At 38.4% G+C, this 20,959-nt stretch overlaps 1 protein-coding gene across 2 annotated transcripts in view; it reads left to right on the top strand.

Moving 5' to 3' along the window:
- The window catches only part of CDK13 (cyclin dependent kinase 13), a 123,741-nt gene extending 103,586 nt beyond the window's left edge, over window positions 1-20,155 (top strand). Inside the window, exons 10-14 of one of the 2 annotated variants that reach the window (XM_028108897.2) lie at window positions 3,485-3,601; window positions 4,154-4,285; window positions 11,007-11,212; window positions 13,384-13,836; window positions 14,484-20,155. In XM_028108897.2, the coding sequence (XP_027964698.1) occupies window positions 3,485-3,601; window positions 4,154-4,285; window positions 11,007-11,212; window positions 13,384-13,836; window positions 14,484-15,334 (1,759 nt within the window). In that variant the 3' untranslated portion in view covers window positions 15,335-20,155. The remainder of the gene's footprint in view (window positions 1-3,484; window positions 3,602-4,153; window positions 4,286-11,006; window positions 11,213-13,383; window positions 13,837-14,483) is intronic. The other variant, XM_028108898.2, reaches the window with a different exon arrangement.
- The last annotated feature ends 804 nt before the right edge of the window (window positions 20,156-20,959 follow it).

The raw sequence follows: 20,959 nt of genomic DNA, 5'->3' as shown, positions 1-20,959 counted from the left end.
GCTTCTCCCTCTGACCCTCCCCCCTCTCATGTGCTCTCTCTCTCTCAGTCTCTCTTTCTCAAATAAGATCTTCAAAAAAAAATTTTAAAGCCACAAAAATAAAGCCCATAGTAAAAAGGAATAAATTATTTTTAACAGGATATGTGTGTGAGTTTGTGTCTGTGTCTGTGATTATTATGTGTTGTTCTCAAACCAAAAATCATCATCCTTCCCAGCTGTAAACAATGAAAGTACTCCCATTAAAGTCAGAAACCAAATAAAACTACCCAGTATTGTGTGGCATCATTATCATTGTAATAATGTTTAGAAATTGCCACATACCATATCATGATAAAGAGGTGTGCATGTTTGGAAAAAATAGCGAAGAATTCTGATTATAGGTGATAAGACTGTAAACCTGGAAAGCCTCAAAGGAACAACTATTAAAACTATGGTAGGAGCCATAGGATCTCAGATGGCTGTCTAAAACTTTGGATGTCATATGTAAAATGTTTTCTATAACAAAACTTCCCTATTTACTGCTTATACAATACAATAGGGATAAGAATACATTCAAAAAAGCAAAAAATAAAACATAATATGTAAGATCCAATTGAAACGTAAATACAAAACTGAAGGAAATATAAAAATTGGATATTTCTGGGTTAGAAGTATTAAGCCTTCTGAAGATAGTAATCCTTTTTTTTTTTTTTTTTAAAGATTTTATTGATTTATTTGAGAGAGAGAGACACAGCAAGAGAGGGAACACAAGCAGGGGGAGTGGGAGAGGGAGAAGCAGGCTCCTCGCTGAGCAGGGAGCCCGATGCAGGGCTCGATCCCAGGACCCTGGGATCATGACCTGAGCCGAAGGCAGAGGTTTAACAACTGAGCCACCCAGGAGCCCCGATAGTAATCCTTTCTAAATTAATCTATAAATTCAGAGCAGCAGTTGAATCCAAACAGATTCTCTTACATTTTGGAGTGTGACAATATTGATTCTGCAATTCATCCTAGGAAAATTTTGAGGAGAATAATTAGAGGAATGGCTAGATAGAAGTCTTTGTCCTGTTGGCCTTGTAAAAAAGAAAAAGCAAAAGCTACCATACGATACGGTATTGATACCAAAGTACATAGATCAGAATTGATTCATTCCCAAAATAGGCCACAGATATTTAGGGATTTAGTATATGATGCATTTCAAGACCTCTTCGGTAAGTGACTTTGAGATAACTGGCTGGCCATCAGGCTAGTTTTTGCTAATATGCAGTTACCATCCATTGCTGTCCTGTCTGCTTCCCTAGTTTCTAGGAACTTTCCCTGCTTCCGTAGGTCTGTTCCATCATGTGTGCTGCTACCAGCTAGATAAGTTAGATAGTTACTCAACTATCTTCCCACAACACATAGAGTAAAATAAATGAAACTCTTTAGTTAAGAGGTAATGAAACTTACTTTTATTGAAGGGCTACTGAAGGGGCCAGATGCCAGCTCATTTAATCTCACAGCTCTGAAGTAAAATGAATCTCTCTTTTATAAAAGAAGAAACAGATTCTTCAGCAGTGCAGTTTGACCAGTGTCACTGACGGGATTCAGTTTTAAAGTTTGTTTTCAAAGTCTGTCTTCATTATAGTTAGGCAGGTTGCCTTTTAAAACATTGTGTGGCTCCTCTCTGTGCTCTTAGCTAACCCTCCCGGAGCCCTAAATTCTGTTTCCTTCGTCTTCCTCCCGCATGTCTGTACTTGACTACTTCCGTGCCTCTGTCTATGCACTTCTCTTTGCCAGTAACATTTCTCTTACTTCCTTCCCACCTGTCTGTTGTTTACTTACCCTTGGAACTGTAGCCAAAATTCTGTACCTCTTCCATAACATGGAACATGTTCTTGTATCTCTGCAGTTGAAAGTATCCTTCATTTTAAAAAACTTCAATATATTTCATACTTCTCTAATAACACATCAGTCTGCCTGGGATTATTTATATTTATATACTTGGAGAAGTACACAAAAGTGAGAGACACGGTTGCTAAACTATCAATTTAGTAAGCGAAACAGGCAGGTAAACCAAGATACAAAGCAGCATGAAATATGAAAAAGTGTCAAAAGAAGCAAATAGAATGCAGAGTGACCCTTCTGAGTGGCTATGGGGATACAGAAGACCGCATTGAATAGATTACTTTTGATCTGAATCTTGAGAAATGAAAAAGATTCTCCACTAGTTAGAATCTAGGGAGAGAGAATATGATCACAGACACGGAAGAGTGTGGTTGGTCCGTGGGGAGAGATGACCTGGGGAATGAGACTAGGAAGGCAGTTTGAGACCACATCATAGAACCATCCTCCCGGGGTCAGCCTTGTTTCTTTGAGGAGATTGTAAAAATCCAGTTGTGAGGAAGAAGAGACTGGCCGTGTACAAAGAATAGGCTCTTCCTACCTTTTTAGAAGCTTGTGTTTCCAAAAATCCTAAACTATATTGAAACCAAAAAAGGACATTTCAGTGACATAGCTTAAAAAACATGAGAAGTTATCTTACGTAAATATATGTGTTTCTGAGACAGTGTTCTACAGCTCAGCTAAAAGATGGCTGACAACATCAGTCATCACTTGTTTATACACATTGGTGCATGCAGTTATATGTATTACGTGCAGAACATTTTTATTTTAGTGATGCATGGACATTTCCTTTTCACATGTGAAGATCAGCTGAGGATTTTATATTCAATGTACATTTATTTTTGAGGTTTAGTATGCGCACGTTAAGCATATTTAACAAATTTTTCATCTACGTATTGCCAAGTGAGTTTTTAAATGTTTACTGGCTGGAGTTGCCTCTGTTATAGCCTTTCTACAAATTACTGTGCCAAGAACTTCCTAGTTAGTACAAAAATAGGGTTTTCAAGCTACAGATAAGCAGAGAGTAAAAAAGCAGTTAAAATTTCTCAATACCTTGAAATCAGTGGCACTACTTAAGCTGAAGAACTTCTGTATTTCAAGAATGTTACTTTGAGGGTCCTCCTGTTGATCGAATGTAGCAGCAGACATGACAGTATAGTTCCCTTCCTGGGTGTAGGAAATTCGTTTACACTCTTATCACAAACTTCATCATATTCGTGAGGAGAAGTATTGATAGGTACCTATAAGGCCAGAGAAAGACACAAACCTAAACTCTGGTTCCTTAATTTATTGGCATACAATTTTTTATCTTGGTTCAAGATATGGTCAGCATATCTGGAGTATTCCCTGTGTTTTAAGACTTGATTTTGCAAATATGAAGGTTTTCTTTTTAGGAATTGGAATGCTTGGAGTGTTAGAACTATCCCCTGAAAATAAATTGATTTCTTAAAACAAGTAATTAAGTTGGGATGCTAAAATATTTAATGAAATTTCTTACATATTATATCAAGACTCCAACTTTTTGTGTTGAAGAATGAGGTGATGTTTATATTAGCAGTTGTCTGGATGATTTTTTTCTGTGGAGTTTATATTGATGTACCTCTTTTTGTGTGTTGTTTAGCCGTATATGTGGGAGTCCATGTCCTGCAGTGTGGCCCGATGTAATCAAACTACCATATTTCAACACCATGAAACCAAAGAAGCAATATCGTCGAAAGTTAAGAGAAGAATTTGTTTTGTAAGAAGGGGATGCTTAAGTGTCCATATCGCATTGAATTTTTTTCCTTTTTTTTAGTTATTTCTTGGGAATTCTAAATGTCACTCTGTCTTCTGTTGACCCAAGGTAGACCTATCACAATTCTTCTGTGTTTCCCTTTGCTACATGCAAATTACCATTTCACTGTGATTATGGTATCAGTGACTCAGGGTTGTGTGTTTCATTTGGACTTACATGACAGAACTTGAACGCCATTTAAAATTTTAACAAAGCAGCTTTCGTGTTATTTGAGCTCAGGTTTTTATTTTGTTACAGGAAGCTATTCTATTCAGCTCTTAATTTATGTTATAGTTGCAAATGTCCAACAGAGTAATAAAATATACCATTGTTGGCCAAGTTTCAAATTATTTAGAATAATAGCTCAAAATTATGTAAAAATGACTTTCTTCAAAGGAAATATTGGAATTTATTGGAATAAAGTAGAGCAAACATGTTATAAAATGTTAGGAGCTTAAAGAAACAGTAAGCATTTGTCAAAGACCACGTATGACTTTTGTCATTCTCTCATGCCAGTATCCCTGCAGCTGCGCTAGACTTGTTTGATTACATGCTCGCCTTGGACCCTAGTAAGCGCTGCACTGCAGAACAGGCTCTCCAGTGCGAGTTCCTCCGGGACGTGGAACCCTCAAAAATGCCTCCGCCAGAGTAAGTGGCTTTTTATTATGTTAGATCCCATCTGGACAGTTCTAATAGCATCTCTATAAAATGAGCAGAAGCTCTTCCATAATTAGTTAATTCAAAAGAAATAGCATAAATCCAAAGAAATAGAACAGTAGTAATACACATAATTTGCACATCTAGAATGCAGAACCTTGCTTCATGTTCAGCTACCCATAGGATTAGCAAAAGCAGCCTTCTTCTTTCTAATTTTATTAATAGATTTCAACTCGAAGAAAACACTTCCGCTGCTAATTATGATTCTAGTACTCCTACCAAGCCTAGTGTTTGTACTGCTATTAGTTGCTATAGGTAAAAATTTGAGTGAGTGCTATGCTAAGCATTTTTCATGTGTCACATTCTATCAGGTGGGTATTATTATTGTCACTATTCTACAGAGGAGGAGGAGGAAGCAGGCTCAAAGAGGTTAAGAAACTTGCCCAAGAATACAAATTTAGTGAGGTGTGGAGCCAGCAAGTTAGTTCAGTAAGAAAGAGCAGTTCTGAAATACTGCTTGGCAGAATATCCAATAGAAAATCCTTATCATTGGATAAAAGAGCATTAGTAACAGCGTAGAATGAGTTTATTGTATGATTCAGAGAAAATGTATAGAGTTTGGGAGTCAGACTAGCTGGGTTCTTGAACCTTCATTCTCTTGTGGCTCCTATAATATCTCTAGGATTGATTTGGGGGAAAGGGAGGGATCAAAGCAGTCCATTTGATTCTTTTTGATAGGATCTAGAGACTTTGTAGGGATTTCCTTAGTAACTTAAAAATTTTTGATGAGCATCATAAAAGCAAGCCTATTTCTATAATAAAATGTCTCCATGTAATAAAATTAGCATATTGTGAATGAACAAACATGGGCTTTGGAGTTCAAATCCTGGCTCTTCCACTTATCACATAGATTGGGCTTATTCTATTTCTAAGACCTTCATATTCAGCTTTATTAAGTTTTTCTTGAATTCTATGAATTGCCATTATGGGATGGTTTGAAAGACAAAAAGGATCTATCATTTGATAATGTTGAAGGATCTGAATCATTCACTTTTGAATTAATTGTTTCATGGTGGGTTTTTGTTTTTGTTTTTGTTTTGCTTATCAGCAGTCTTGAAACTTTGACTCTAGTACCCCTTCAAAGAATTCTTTTCAACTTTTGATTTGGAAACTTTTCACCTCTACAGAAAAATAGGAAGAATAATACAATGAGCATTCGTATATCCTTCACCTAGATTCAATAGTTATTAACATCTGCTTTGTCACTATATATATATAAGCTTTTCTCCCCTGAACTGTTTGAATATTATATTGTGGGAGTCCCACAACACTTATAAATAATTTATCATGTATCTATAAGAACTGGGACTTTATAACTGCAGTACCATTATAAAGCATAAGAAATTGAACACTGCAATATCTAGTAGACAGCCCATATTAAAATTTCTCCAGTTGTCCCAGTAATTTCCTTTATAGTCTGGTTTTTTGTGTTTTTTTATCTTGGATGAAGAATTCATTCAAAGCTCACACGTTTCATTTAGTTGCAATGTCTCTTCAGTCTTTAATTCCTCTTTGGGTAGGGCTTTTATGACATTGACATTTTTGAAGGGTTCGAGCTAGCAATTTTGTAAAACTTTCTACGGTCTAGCTTTAATTGCTTTCTTGTGATCAGAATTAGAATAACATTGTGTTTGTGTGTGTTGAGAATATTACTTAGGTAGTGAGGTGTGCTTCCTGCCTCATCCTATCAGGGGGAATATAAGGTCATTTTTCTCCCATTATCGGTAATACTAAGTTAATCTCTTGGTTTAAATGTTCCACATGAAAGAATTCTGGTAAAAGCTGTATCAAGCACATTTTTCATTGACATCTAAACTTTTTTAAAATCAAAGGTTGAAATAGTTGCAAAAGATGTAAATTTCAGTGTATGGTAAAGTGTCGACACTTTTAAGTGGGGCAGTTACATCACTCTTGTAAATGTTTCAGTGAGATCAAAATATCTTAGTATTTTGATATTCACCAAGAGTCACTTAGAAAAGACAAAGTTTTTTTCTTGTTGATCAAGTGGTCTTTGCAAATATTACTCGTATGTATTTAAGTTTAAAAAAGGAAAGAAAATTGTTGAATCACTATGTTGTACCTCTGAAACTAATATATGTCAACTATGCTTCAATTAAAATTTTTTTAAAAAAAGGAAAGGGGGCACCTGGATGGCTCAGTCATTAAGTGTCTGCCTTCGGCTCAGGTCATGATCCCAGGGTCCTGGGATCGAGCCCCGCATTGGGCTCCCTGCTCAGCGGGAAAGCCTGCTTCTCCCTCTCCCACTCCCCCTGCTTGTGTTCCCTCTCTCGCTGTGTCTTTCTCTGTCAAATAAATAAGTAAAATCTTAAAAAAAAGAAAAAGGAAAGAAAGGGGTGCCTGGGGGTTCAGTCAGGTAAGTGTCTTAACTTTTGATCTTAGCTCAGGTCTTGATCTCTGGGTCATGAATTCAAGCCCTGTGTTAGGCTCCATGCTGGGTGTGGAGCCTTTAAAACACACACACACACACACACACACACACACACACACACGTAAATTTGGTTGGAACTGCAACCTAACGAAATAGGTTGTGAATTCAAGCCCTGTGTTAGGCTCCATGCTGAGTGTGGAGCCTTTAAAACACACACACACACACACACACACACACACACACACACACACGTAAATTTGGTTGGAACTGCAACCTAACGAAATAGGTTGTTTTTTTTTCCCCTAGGTAATTTTAATATCTATCAGTTAATACTCCTTATTCTAGAATGAGAAAGTCCCACATTAATTGTAATTTTATTTTTTATTTTTATAAGTACCCTTGTAAATAAGCCTTTGCGAATGGATAGACTTTTGTCATAGTTTTATCTCTTGAGTTCTTTGCACTCCTTCCACATTATGTGCAAAAATCACATGGTGATTTGTCATCAGAAATTATTACGACCTTTCAGATGTCAACTTCAAGATTCTTTCTCTTTTAATTTTCTTGATAGTAAAGAATTGGAAACCATGTAACTTGAAAAGATTTTTTTATCCAGTAATTAATCATTTATTATTTCAAAATTTGAAGAAAAAATCCAAAGAAGCTTTACCAATACTTATTAAACGACTTCTTGTTTTGTTTTGTTTTAGAGGAGGGCGCACGAACCAGGGGCAGGGGTTTGGGGAGGGGCAGAGGAAGAGAGAGAGAGAGAGAATTTTTTTTTTATTTAAGATTTTTATTTACTTGAGAGAGAGAGATTCCAGGACCGCAGGATCATAACCTGAGCTGAAGACAGCTGTTTGACTGAGCCACCCAGGCGTCCTGGAGAGAGAGAATGTTACGCAGGCTCCACACCCAGCACAGTGTCCGACACGGGGCTTGATCTCATAACCCTGAGATCATGACCTGAGCCTAAATCCAAGTGTCGGTCACCTAACCAACTGAGCCATCCAGATGCCCCTAAATGACTTTTTATACTTGGCACTTTTTCTTTTATTAGTACTTGTTTCATCCAGTATACTAAGAAAAGTTTAACATGTAATGTCAGTACAACTTTGCCAATCCATATGTTAGATTGTTTTTCTTATTACGTGTTTTGGCACTGTAGATATAGCCCATTTAATGAATGGGAAACGTCTGCCATGTAACCTAATTGGAAACTGTGTCCATATTGTCAAACACATCACCGAAATTCACTTAATTTTTGTGAAAACGCACCTGACTGCATTTCTCCATTAAAAATAGGGACGTTAATACACATTTTGGTGAACAGGCTGTAATCCAGTAATAAATTAGGGATACATCACTAAAGCAGTCAGGTTGAAATTATAATGCTATTGATTTAATACATAAATTAAAAATTATATAAACGACATCTCATTATTTTGTAATATGTAATGGGTAGTTAAAATGATAAATTATGAGGCGAGGACTGTGAAGAAAAGCATTGGTATGGGATTCCTTTGGGAAATATGTGTATATATTAAACTCTTGTGATCATGTTTTTTTTGGAATAATCAAATGAGAATGGGATAGTAAAACAAAAAAACCAAAGCAACTGCATCAATTGTATTAGATGTGGTGTCAAATTTTTCTGATGTATTTAATGAAAAGAAAGCATATATTGCTAAAAAGTGACTTAGAGTGACAGCTAGCCTATAATTTTATTTATCTTAACAGCAAGTGAAAAGCACTGAACAATTTAGAAGATAAAATGTGATCAACTGTAATTGGAATATTTCATGATGTGATTTGATGAAAGTAGTTTCAGACCATCATATTGAATGATGATAAGTGGTATCAAAAATGAAGATAGTGCCTGCTCTGTGAGAGGCACTGTCCAGCGCTTACGTATGTTAACATATATTACCTCTACCTCATAAAGTAGATTGTATTGCTAATGTCATTTTTAAAGATAAGGAAGGGGGCGCCTGAGTGGCTCAGTCATTAAGTGTCTGCCTTCGGCTCAGGTCGTGATCCCAGGGTCCTGGGATCGAGCCCCGCATCGGGCTCCCTGCTCAGCGGGAAGCCTGCTTCTCCCTCTCCCACTCCCCCTGCTTGTGTTCCCTCTCTCGCTGTGTCTCTCTCTGTCAAATAAGTGGATACATCTTTAAAAAAAATTAAAAATAAAAAATAAAGATAAGGAAACTGAGGCACAGAGGTCAAGTTACTTGCCTAATGAGACACAATAAGTGGCTGAGCCAGTATTTGAACCTTCAGAAAAGCACATAAAGATTTGGTCATCCTGGAAAACCTTGCTGGTGTATCCAGAGTCAGCATCACTAACCTGTATGTTTCAGCTATTTGTTGGGTAATGGTTATCTTTCCTAGAGATGAGTGTTGAGATAATCCATAGAGGAATCTCTTGGCTTTTAAATTGTGGGAGGGAACAAAAGCCCCCGTTAGTGGATTTCTTTGCCTGCTTTCCTCTCCCGGGGCTCTCCCGAAAGAGCATCAGGGCGGAAGAGGTGAAGTCACTCCCAGTTTCCCTACTCTGCAGTATATCTGAATTCAGAATAGCCCACCAGGGGCAAAGGCCACACATCTATGATACATACACACGCACACATACACAGAAAGGAAAGTCTTTGGCGGGTTTATGATGCCTTAAAGCTTCCCAATATCAATATTTCAAATTGTACCTTTGTTTGTTACTCCAGGAGGTTTTTACACGCTGAGGCAATGCACCATAGTAAGATGGCTGAGAGGTATGCCTTTGTTTTGTTTTTGGACCTCAGGTGCATAGACTTGGTTTAATCATAATCCTTGTGTCACTCATCATTGGTCCATGCATGGCTCTCTTTTTTTTCTTTTAGTTACTTAATTAGTTATTTTAAATGATGTTAATAAGCAGCCATGAACCTACCAAATAAAAGCTAGAACCTTGAAAATAACCTACGTTAGTCATATCATCCCCTCTCCCCACCCCCTGCCCTACGACCTACCCTCTTGCCTCCCTCCACCTGAGGTAACCATCATCCCTGTTTTCTTTTGTATATACTTTTGTTGCCATCTATATGTACTCATAAAAAGTTATATTGAAAATTTTTAGTTGTTTTTAATTTTATAAAAGGGTGTCATGCTGTTTGTAATCTTTTGGGAATGACTTTTTTTACTTAATATTATATGCTAAGATTCGACCATATTGTTGCATATGCCTTTATAACATGAGGTGAGACTAACTGTGAAACAGGAGGTGTGAACGAAGTTGCTGTGCAGGCCATTCTGAAAGATCGATGTCAGGAAAGAGGATGTAGAGAGATGTGAATTCTTTTAAAACAGTGTCAGGTGTACCCCATTGGAAAGCCTCCCTAGAGGGAAACCTCTCCAGGTTGAAGACGTCAGATGTATGACCAGGTTGGGGCTGCGTAAGGGCATTCGTAGTTATTCTGGGCAAGTTTATTAACCTTTCCAAGCCTCAATTTTCTCATCTTTGAAATAGATATAATAGTAACTTCCCATTGGAATTTTTATGAGGATAAGAAGAAAACATTTATAAATCAAACATTTATGTCTCTTTTTAAGCAAAAGTTACTCAGCAGTGTTGTCAGCTTTATGAAATCACATTAAGGCAGAACTGTTTCAGAATCGTGGGTAATCTTGATAGTTGCTAGTTATTCAGAACTCTCTGTTGATGGGTAGTCATGAGCCTGGATTACCTATTTTTGAAACTTCTCTGTAGCATAGTTTAATTTTAGAGCACTTGATTATGGAAGTAAACGAGAGGGTATTACAAAAGTAAGCTTGTACTAGAAAGTCTTTCACAGATGTTATCTCCTAGCTTTTACTGCTTTTTAATCCTGTTTCCATTTTCTGCAAGTGGCATATTTTTGGCCTTTTTCCCCCCATGTCCTATTCAATGTATGGTGTGCTGTGAGAAGAACTGGCTTTAAGAGGTTGCACCAAGGATGATAGTAACATATTTTTATGAACTTGTGTTCTTCGTTCATAGTTTTACTAAATGATTATTTACTGATTCAGAAGTCACAGAAAAATAGTCCGGCTGTAAAGGTGAAGCCCTGACGGAGGGGGGGCGTCAAGGATGACTTTTATTGAGGAGTCACCAGCATGTGTCTGCAGTCTTCAGGAACAATGGGCGGGGGTCGGAGGGGGGGCAGCTCTGGTGCTCTGTAGTAACTGTTAGCAGTTTCGGGGTGTTGTTAAGAAGTAACATTGCACACAATTGGATACTTTGTTTTCCAGCCTTCCTTTATGGCAAGATTGTCATGAGCTATGGAGTAAAAAGCGAAGGAGGCAGAAGCAGATGGGCATGACCGATGATGTGTCCACAGTGAAAGCCCCCAGAAAGGACTTGTCTCTCGGCCTGGACGACAGCAGGACCAGCACACCACAGGCCGTGCCACCGGCCTCACAGCTGAAACCTCAGGGCAACTCGAGCCTAGCACCTGGTCAGTAGCGCTTTGTGCGTGGGTTGCTCTTCCCTCGTTCTGGGCCTCACGGTGATGATACTGCTCTAGTGTTAAAGCATCTGCGGCTAAAACGTTCAGGTTTATCCACCAGACTTGACATTTCCCTGTGAATTGCCTGTGCCATTGCAGACGCCTCGCTGCCCTTGGCACCGTGTGGTTAGTGAGCAGTCAGCTTTCTCTGCTTCCTTCCTCACCTAGTGCAGGAGTTAGTAGACAGGTACAGGAAGGCGGCCAAAACTCGTAACAGAAGCTCTTTGACACTGTTTATAATGTCCTCAGATCGCTCTTAATATACGTCCCATTATATTCTAGAACCTCAAAGATTGGACTCTTCTTTTGTGCCAGATAGGACTTGAAGGTAGGATAAAGAAGGGTATGTGGGGGAAACAGAGTTCTTCCTCTGACTCTGTTAGAAGAGTCGGCGTCCTCATGAGACTGAAACCTTTTCAGTGTTGTCGGAAATGTTGTTAAACTCATTCTGTCATTTAGTTTTAAAGATCAGTTGGCTGATTAGAACAGATCTGATCAGATTCAACTTTTGGTGGTTGAGTGTAAATATAGAGTAGATTACCTGAGAAGGCTCGAGAAAGATTACCTTTAATGCTTTCCCGTGTAATCTGCAAGCTTATACTTGACCTTGGCCAGACTACATTAGAGCACTGATACATACTACTTTACAAACCAAGACCAATTATTATTTGTTGGTCAGCATTTCATTTTATTTTTTGTTCCCCTCCCCCCCTTTTTAACTGTCACTGTTAAGAAGTGAGAATTCTGGTTTTGTGAAATGGGAATGAATCCTCTCTGCTCCATTTTTGTCATCATCAGCTGTCTTAAAATAAAAAAAAAAAATGCCCTTTCTGTAGAGGAGACGGCATAGTCACAGAATACCTCTGCTGACAGAGACATGAACTGGAAAATGAGGGAAACTGGCTCTTAGCGTGTGGCAAAGAGGCTTGGCTCCTTATTTATGAATGCCCGCGGGTCACAAGAAGAACTTGAAAAAGTTTGTTTCGAGTTAACCTAAAAATAACTAAGAAGTAATAAAAAGTAGTTCAAGATATATAAAGAGAAAATAAAAGGATAGCATTAATCATCAGTGTTTCATCTTCTTGGAGTTTCTCTTCTATTCACCTTTTATTCTTAGAGAAATTGCTTATTGGTGTAGTATCCCTGAACTTATATAGTAGTATCTGCCCTCGAGCCTTGCTGTTATACGTGACTCAGAGAAGCTTGCACAAGAACTTGTGTAAACTGTCACAAGTCTAAACTGAAAATTGAAAAGAAAAAAAAAAAACCCAACTGCATCTGTGTCGCTGGTGACGAGTTAATACCCTCTCGTGTGCACATTATAAGCATGATCCTGTAGGAGTTCTAACTTCCCAAAGTGAGTTAACTTAAAAAATGGTAATTGGAATAAAATGCCTTTTATGAAAGAGTCTGCAACATCCCAGTTTGAATTTACTGCGAAAATGAGGTGAAGCCCTTAGATAATAAGCATTATTTTAGATGGGCAGTGTAGTGAGTAGAGCTCCGAGTCTGGAGTCAGAGCACGTAGGTGCTGATCCCAACTGAGCCACTTCCAGAGAGAGAGAGAGAGAGAGAGAGAGAGAGAGAGAGTGTGTGTGTGTGTGTGTGTGTGTGTGTGTGTGAGAGAGAGAGAGAGAGAGGGAGAGAGACCCTGGGCAAGTGAGTGAGTGTCTCTGGATGTCAGTTTCTTCAGTAAAAAAGAAAAGGGAGGGCGGGGGTTACTAACAACAGAGCATGGCTTTCAGGTTGTGGTGAGGAGTAAGGGGTGTGAAATGCTGAGTGCTGATTCTGTAGCTGTGCTCATCCTTCGTTCCCGTAGTTCCTGCTTCTGTCTCGGGGATGGGCTGCCAGCTGTAGCCCAGAGTTTCCTTTGGAAGTATTCACCCCTGAAGAGAACTTCTTCAAAACAGGCGGCAGTTTTTGTTGTTGTTGTAACTTCTGCGCAGTTCCATCTTAAACGTCCATGAAATTAGAACTAGACTAAGAGACGCCTTTTTCACAGTGTTTCTTAAACACTGTCCCACAAATGTACGTTTGAATGTGGTCACACAGGGCCATTTTGGGGGGCGGGGTGTGCTGTGATTTATGGCAATTCTAATCAATACAAATTTTGTCTTTAGTAAAAACAGGCCCTGGACAGCAGTTAAACCACAGTGAATTGGCAATTCTACTAAACCTACTACAGTCTAAAACCAGTGTTAATATGGCTGATTTTGTCCAAGTGTTGAACATTAAGGTAAACTCTGAGACTCAGCAGCAGCTAAATAAAATAAACCTTCCTGCTGGAATTTTGGCAACAGGTGAAAAACAGACAGATCCATCCACACCACAACAGGAGTCTTCGAAACCATTGGGAGGAATTCAGCCTTGTTCTCAGAGCCTGCAGCCTAAAGTGGAGACTGACGCTGCGCAGGCGGCCGTGCAGAGTGCGTTTGCAGTTCTGCTGACTCAGTTAATAAAGGCCCAGCAGTCAAAGCAGAAAGATGTGCTACTGGAAGAGAGGGAAAACGGATCAGGACACGAGGCGCCGCTGCAACTCAGGCCACCCCCAGAACCTAGCACTCCGGCGTCGGGTGAGTGTGCAGATCGTGGACCTCTAACACACTGGTGCTCACGCTCTTGATGTGGAGGGGCAGTGGTAATGCATATTGTCCAGTGGCGTTGCTAGTGGAGAGGTTCTCAAAATTCCCAGGGCACCGGTTATAGGTGGTTTTCTTTGTCCGTTTACTCCTAGGAGCAGATTCCTTAACAAATTATCCATGTGTGATACGGCTCATTGTGAAGGCCATAGAGTTTTCTCATGTAAACCTGTGGTTAAGAAATAATCTTTTACTCCAGCTACAACAAGATGATATTGACCAAGGCAGAGGCTTTATGTGTACAAGAGCCTTGTTCTTTAAGCTATAAATAGGGAGATGTGAGATACCTTTGAAAAGTCAAATGCAATTAAATTTTTCAGTCACCATAGACTTAAATGGTAGCAGGCAATATTAGTACTTACATCCCTCTTTCCTGCCTTTCCCTTCCCTTCCCTTCCTTTCCTCCTTTTTTTCTTTCCTTCTTTCCTAGCTTCCTTCCTTCTTTTCTTTTCTTTTCTTTTTTCCCCAGTGATGGAACTTCTCATGTTCTTTACAACCACCCATAGGAAACATTGACTGTTTTGAACATCTTGTTTTCCATGATAACTTTTAACTCTCTTTTTTTGCTTTGTTTCACTTAGGGCAAGATGACCTCATTCAGCATCAAGATATGAGGATGTTGGAGCTCACACCAGAACCGGACCGGCCTCGTATTCTGCCTCCTGATCAGCGACCTCCGGAACCACCGGAACCACCACCAGTCACTGAAGAAGATCTGGATTATCGGACAGAAAACCAGCACGTTCCCACCACTAGCTCTTCGTTAACTGACCCTCACGCCGGAGTGAAAGCGGCCCTGTTACAGCTGCTTGCTCAGCATCAGCCCCAGGATGACCCCAAAAGAGAAAGCGGTATTGATTACCAGGCAGGAGACACTTATGTACCCACGTCAGACTACAAGGACAATTTTGGATCCTCTTCTTTCTCTTCCGCTCCTTACGTTAGCAATGATGGTCTAGGAGGTAGCTCTGCTCCACCATTGGAACGACGTAGCTTCATTGGAAACTCAGATATTCAGTCTTTGGATAACTACAGTACTACTTCATCTCATTCTGGTGGTCCACCTCAGCCTTCTGCCTTTTCCGAGTCATTTCCCAGTTCAGTAGCTGGATATGGAGACATTTACCTCAATACCGGTCCCATGTTGTTTAGTGGGGACAAGGACCATAGATTTGAATATAGCCATGGCCCCATTGCAGTCCTGGCGAACAGCAGTGACCCTACCACAGGGCCAGAGAGTACTCATCCTTTGCCAGCAAAGATGCACAACTATAACTATGGTGGTAACTTACAGGAAAACCCAGGCGGCCCCGGCCTCATGCACGGGCAGACCTGGACTTCTCCTGCCCAAACACCTGGATATTCACAAGGATACAGGGGACACATTAGCACATCAGCTGGCAGAGGTCGAGGCAGAGGGTTACCATACTGAGTATCTGTTTTTCCTCAGGCACATCATTTTTATCTGGAAAGACTTTTCTAGCTGCAATTTAAGGCAGCAATCCAAGAGACTTGAATAATATTAATTCAACAACAGCTTTATTTTTATGTGGAAAAGGGTCTTGCATACAATAGTTAAAAAAAAAAAGAAAAAAACCTTTGCTTAAATTCATGCTGTTCTAAAAACTAGATCTATTGATTGTACATCTTCACAAATTCTAGTTAACAGTTTTATTTTGTATTCTTGCAGTTTTAAGTGGATGCTAATCTTAGGGACATAAGAGTCTTTTATGGCCCTCTTGCAGATCTTCTGAACTATGCACATTTGTGCTTTTTTTGTAAGTTTGGACCAACTTTTATGTAACAACCAACCAACCCCTCCCTCCCCCCTCCAGTTTTACAACAATCAGAAAGGGCACTGATTTATTTGGTATTTTTCTTTTTACAAAGCTACCTTTAGTCAAAGGTCACTGTCAGTCTTTGCACCTGCTTTCAGTGTTATTGTGAAAGGTGTACTTTGTGCTCACTTCAGAAAATAAAACACAACCTTTCTCTTGATGCAACAGTTTTATAAAAAAAAAAATGGTCAACGTTATTTTTGTTTTATTTTGCAGATTATCATAGCCAAGCAAAATGCATTCAAATGAAATAGTGGGTTTTATATGAAAAATCTGGGGTGGGGAGGGTAAGTAAGTGCCTTAACAGGTAAGCTTAAGGTCTGAAAAAGCAGTTAACCTTTACACCCATTTGTCTTCTAAAGGGAATCAATACACTGTATTGAAGAGTCAGGGAGCTCTCCAGTGTTTGGGGGCTGCCTGTCAGCTCCTGCTAGATCCATTCCCTCTGCCGATCCCACTTCCTTCTTTCCTGCCTGCCTTTGGGCTGTGGGACCTTCCACTATCACCTTGTCTTGATAGGAGAGTGAGAGCAAAGAAAGGGTCTAGAACTCCAGTCAGGACCTTGTTACTTCCAAGAAGTTCTACAAAGTTGTGTCACTTCAGTGGTTGAAAGTAATAGCTAAATGAGAATTTCCAAGTACCATTTTTTTTCGGGCTGCCCTGCTGTCCCTGTTTCCTTTCATGGATCATTGGAGGGCAGTCGTGTAGAGGCAAGGCTTGAGAAACAGAATTTGCCAGATTCTATGAAAGTTCATGGGGGGCGGGGAGAGGGGTGGCAAACATCATATCTTAAGTTATGCAATTGCCATTTTAAGAAAAAACTGTTCAGTTTGTTAACTAGAAACATTGCCTAGATTGAACTTATTGAAGCAAAAAAGAAAAAGTAGTGAGAGAAAACCTCTTATCTTCCCTCCTCTCATCTTCTGTGAGGGTTTTTATGACTTCTGCCAGACTTAGAGCAACTTTAGTTCATTTTAACATTTTTTTTCTTTTATTAAAAGCAACAAAGAATGACGGACTAACCCTTATGTAAGCTGTAATGGTGTCAAGTCTCACTAACTTTTTGTGCATGCTCACGCGCACACAGAATTATAATAGTTCTCGAAAGGAACCAAAGGTGAAGCACCAGTGTTTCCATTATCACTAAATGGGAAAAGAAACTCTGGAAATGAGAGTTGTGCCAATTAACCATTTTGTTTTAACTGTTCTCTGGGTAACTTACTTTTTGATTGGAATTGTAAATTGGAAGAACTGTTTTAGAATGGAAATGGTTCCAGTTCTAAAGTCAGTCTTTTAACCCCTGCCCTCTGACTTGTGAACCTTCATTTCAAAACAGTATATGGGAAGCATAGTTTGGTGACAGTAAGGATATTTTAAAGTGGATATTTGACCATTTTACTGCTATAAAATGAGTTGATGTCAGTTGATCATTTTATTTTTTCAATGGAATTTTTTGTTGTTGGGGAGAAAGAAATGAATGGAAGAAAAATTATTTTGCTTTTATTTGAATATTGAGTACTAACAACGTATAATAAAACTACATTGCAGGAAGTGAAGAGGTATTTTGAAATTTAGCAAAATAGCTACAGTATTCAAGTATCTGAAATTTTAATATGGTGAGTCTTAGCGCTTTAGACTTTCCTATAAGTGACAGTATCTAAGTTATTCTTAATAGTCACACTCGATAATTCTGCTGACCATAGCAGCTAACCTAAAATTGAAGATATTTATGTGACATGAATAGCCTGTGTTTTAAAAATTAAATATTTTATATAAAAGTGAACTGTGTTTGGATAGTTTTTCCAACATTTCAGTTATATATTTATGTTGGGCGAGTGGCTGGGAGGACAGGGAAACTGTTGCTTGAAATTGGAAATTTGAACTACAGCTTCTAATATTGCCCCAAGACATCGTTAATTGTGAGACATACCGATATTTTACGCACCACTTAGAAAAAAATGTTGCCAATTAAACGACAACACAATGCTAAGATGCATGAATCGTAAGATACTTCCCAAATTCAGAGATGTTAATCTACAAAAGAATTGATGAAATACGGTAGTAAAAACCTTTTAATGCATCCCTTCCATACCATTTAATACTTGAGTAAATTTGGTTTCATAAAAAGAGCAGCGTTGGAAATCACTAATTCTGTAGGCTATAATTGCCATAATCCCTGAGTATTCTTGAGTGAAATCTAAGGAACATAAAATATCATTTAAGTTTCGGGGAAAGAAACAGGTAAGTCAGATGGCAACTATTAAGATGAAAGCTGAAGGCTCAGAAGCCTGACCTACCAAAAGAAGACATTTCATTGTCTCTCATGTGAAGTTCCCTTTTGTGTTTCCTGACCCAGCAGGTTTTTCTGCATGCAACTCAAGTCGCCAGTCCATTCTTTGTTGGAGAGTTGTAGTCACCCATGAAATTTTAAGAGACTCATTTTAAGGGGTTTATTGATGAAAATGGCTTGGGGAATGTGAATCAAGATAATGCTCTAGCTGTGATTCAGGGCTTCGTTCTGTCAGTGAATATACATTCAGTGCCTGCTGAGTGCCAAGTACTTGGGACGCGTCAGTACATTCTAGTACCTGGATACGTCAGAACCGCGAAGGGCAGTGGTACTTGCTACTCAGCTGTATCTAAATTATACATAAGTGAATGTAAGAGATGAAAATGTGAGTGTGAAATTTTAAGGTCAAATTGGAATAGAGAAATAACATTCCAGAAAGAAATAGAACGACTGGAAACTCTATCATGAAAACAAATTTTAAGTTGCATCTGGCCAGTTTGTAATAGGCCAATCTGAAGGAAATACCAGGATTTCTTAAGAAAAGTGGAAGGTAAAATGGGTCAAATGCTTCCAGACTACTCTCCAGGAACTTGTGAGTCAAAGTTTTGCTGTGTTTGCTGGGAGCTCAATCCAATTTTACACAACTTTTCACCATAGGTCCTTTTTTTTTTTTTAAGATTTTATTTATTTATTTGAGAGAGAGCATGACGGGGGGAGGGTCAGAGAGAGAAGCAGACTCCCTGCTGAGCAGGGAGCCCGATGTGGGACTCAATACCGGGACTCCAGGATCATGACCTGAGCCGAAGGCAGTCGCTTAACCAACTGAGCCACCCAGGTGCCCCTGAAGAGAATGTTCTAATCTAGTATCATCTGGTTTGTCCCCTCACTTTATAGCTAAGAAAATGATTTAGAGATGGGTTACCTGGGCTGTTCCTCTAAGCCTTATCTAAATTCTGCAGGAAGTACTTAACTTTTTAACAAGAAAATGGACTTAAAATAGTTACCAGTATTTCAAATAATTAGAATACTGAACAACTAGTTTTAACACAAATGGCTTTAAAAAGTCAACTTTAAAAACTCAAAAAAATAGAGAAATAGACTAAAACAAAACTAGAAAAATGAGAAGCCTGTACAGGATGAATAGTTTTTAAAAAGGAGGTTCCTCTTTTTTGTATTAAAACCATAGTTATTTAAATATCTAACAATTAGGTAGTAAGACAGAATCTTTCATTTAAATTTGTTTTCTGTTTGTAGGACGAATATCATCAGCAGGCCTCTGCAAACATTGCTTTTAAATTCTTTGAAGGTTTTATAATTTCCAGTGGTGTTACGAGGGAGCAACGGTTTCTCATTTACCAAAGCCTCTCCAGATAATTTCTTAAAGTGCTTTTAGTTTAATTAAAAATAAAAGCTATTAAGAACAAATTAACAAGCTATCAAGGGATTCAGCTGAAGATGGAGAAGACAGAATTTTGACCATAATGGAAAGAACTTGTCCTTTGAATTATGTAGACTTAACAAATTTTGTGGGTCTTACTCCTGTCACCGTGTCAAATGTCCTATTAAAAAAGAAGTTTTAGTTCTGATTGCATTCAAAATGGGGCCCTGTAAATGAATTACCCCTTGATTTTTTTTCACAGTTAATTTGTTGTAAAGGTGTTGTACTTTTTTGCAAGAACTTTTAGTAAAGTCTTGTAACTGTGAAATCTGATGTGTTTAAGCCATTTGTTTAAAAAAAAAAAAAGGCTGTATATGATAGTCTGTAAATAAACTGCCGTTAAGAATTCCAGGCCACTTTTAGCCTTGTTTTATTCTTGCTTATATCCAGAACAGACTTTCAGGAATAATCTTTTCTGACAAAGAGGACTACTTGTTATCCATTGTGCCACGTTTTATGGACAAAGCTTAAAACCCAAAACACTTATTTTTCCCTTTTTAGCCTGGTACACATTTGACAGTGTAGGAACACATCCAGTCATAACCATTAATATTTAGCCTTTGATGGATGTATATGAATGCATATCTAATCTTCCTCTTAAGGGGTTTATATTGCCCAAAAGTTTGTGGTTTATTTTTTTTCATTTAATAATACGTTGTAAACATCCTTCTCTGTCAATAATTACATTCTACCCTCTTCTTAATGGTTGTCAATTATTCCTTTATAGAAGAACCGTAACTTAAAATTTCCTTATTGCTGGACACAAACTATTTCTAACTTTTCTGTATAAATAACATGTGCTGAAAATCCACATTAATGTACAAATACACTTGATTTCCTTGGCATTGCTGGTGGAAGGGTGTACTTCTAAACCTCTGCTGAATCCGAATTGCCCAGAAAAGGTCTGCAAGTTTTACATTCATTCCTATTACTTTTCATTTAGCTCTGTTAAAACTTTTAAATCTGCTATTTGGACAGGTGATAGATCATCTTAATTTGTATTTCTCTGATTGCTAATGAAATTCATTATTTCATGTTGGCCAGGAACCTATTGTTGCATTAACTATTCATATGTTTAATTATTAGGTGTTTATCTCTGTCGTTTTGAAGAGCTCTTTGTATAAAGAAGATAGCCTTATGTAAACTATAACTTTAAAAATACTCTATGGTGTGTTTTGATGTAGGAAAATTTTAACAGTTACATAAATATGTAGTCAATTACACTCTATTCTTGTGGTTTCTCCTTAAAAAAGCTTTCTCCAAGATGATTTTAATTTTCACACAAGTTTTGTTTTACTTCTCTGGCTTTCTACTCTTACACTTTAATACTAAACCATTTTAGAATTTAGTTTATTAGATGTGAGGTAAGGGTCCAACTTTATGCTTTCTTTGAGGGGCTAACCTAATTATGCAAACAGCACTGGTGAGCAGTACACCCTAGTCCTAGTCTGTAAGTATCACCTGTGTCTTATTTGGGTCTATTTCTGGGCT

This window comes from Eumetopias jubatus, unplaced genomic scaffold (assembly GCF_037043125.1).
Source record: "Eumetopias jubatus isolate StellerSeaLion01/CBP00866 unplaced genomic scaffold, mEumJub1_p1.0 scaffold_14, whole genome shotgun sequence".
NCBI lineage: Eukaryota > Metazoa > Chordata > Mammalia > Carnivora > Otariidae > Eumetopias > Eumetopias jubatus.
The sequence above is the reverse complement of the archived record's forward strand: the minus strand, read 5'-3'. Positions and strand labels throughout refer to the sequence as shown.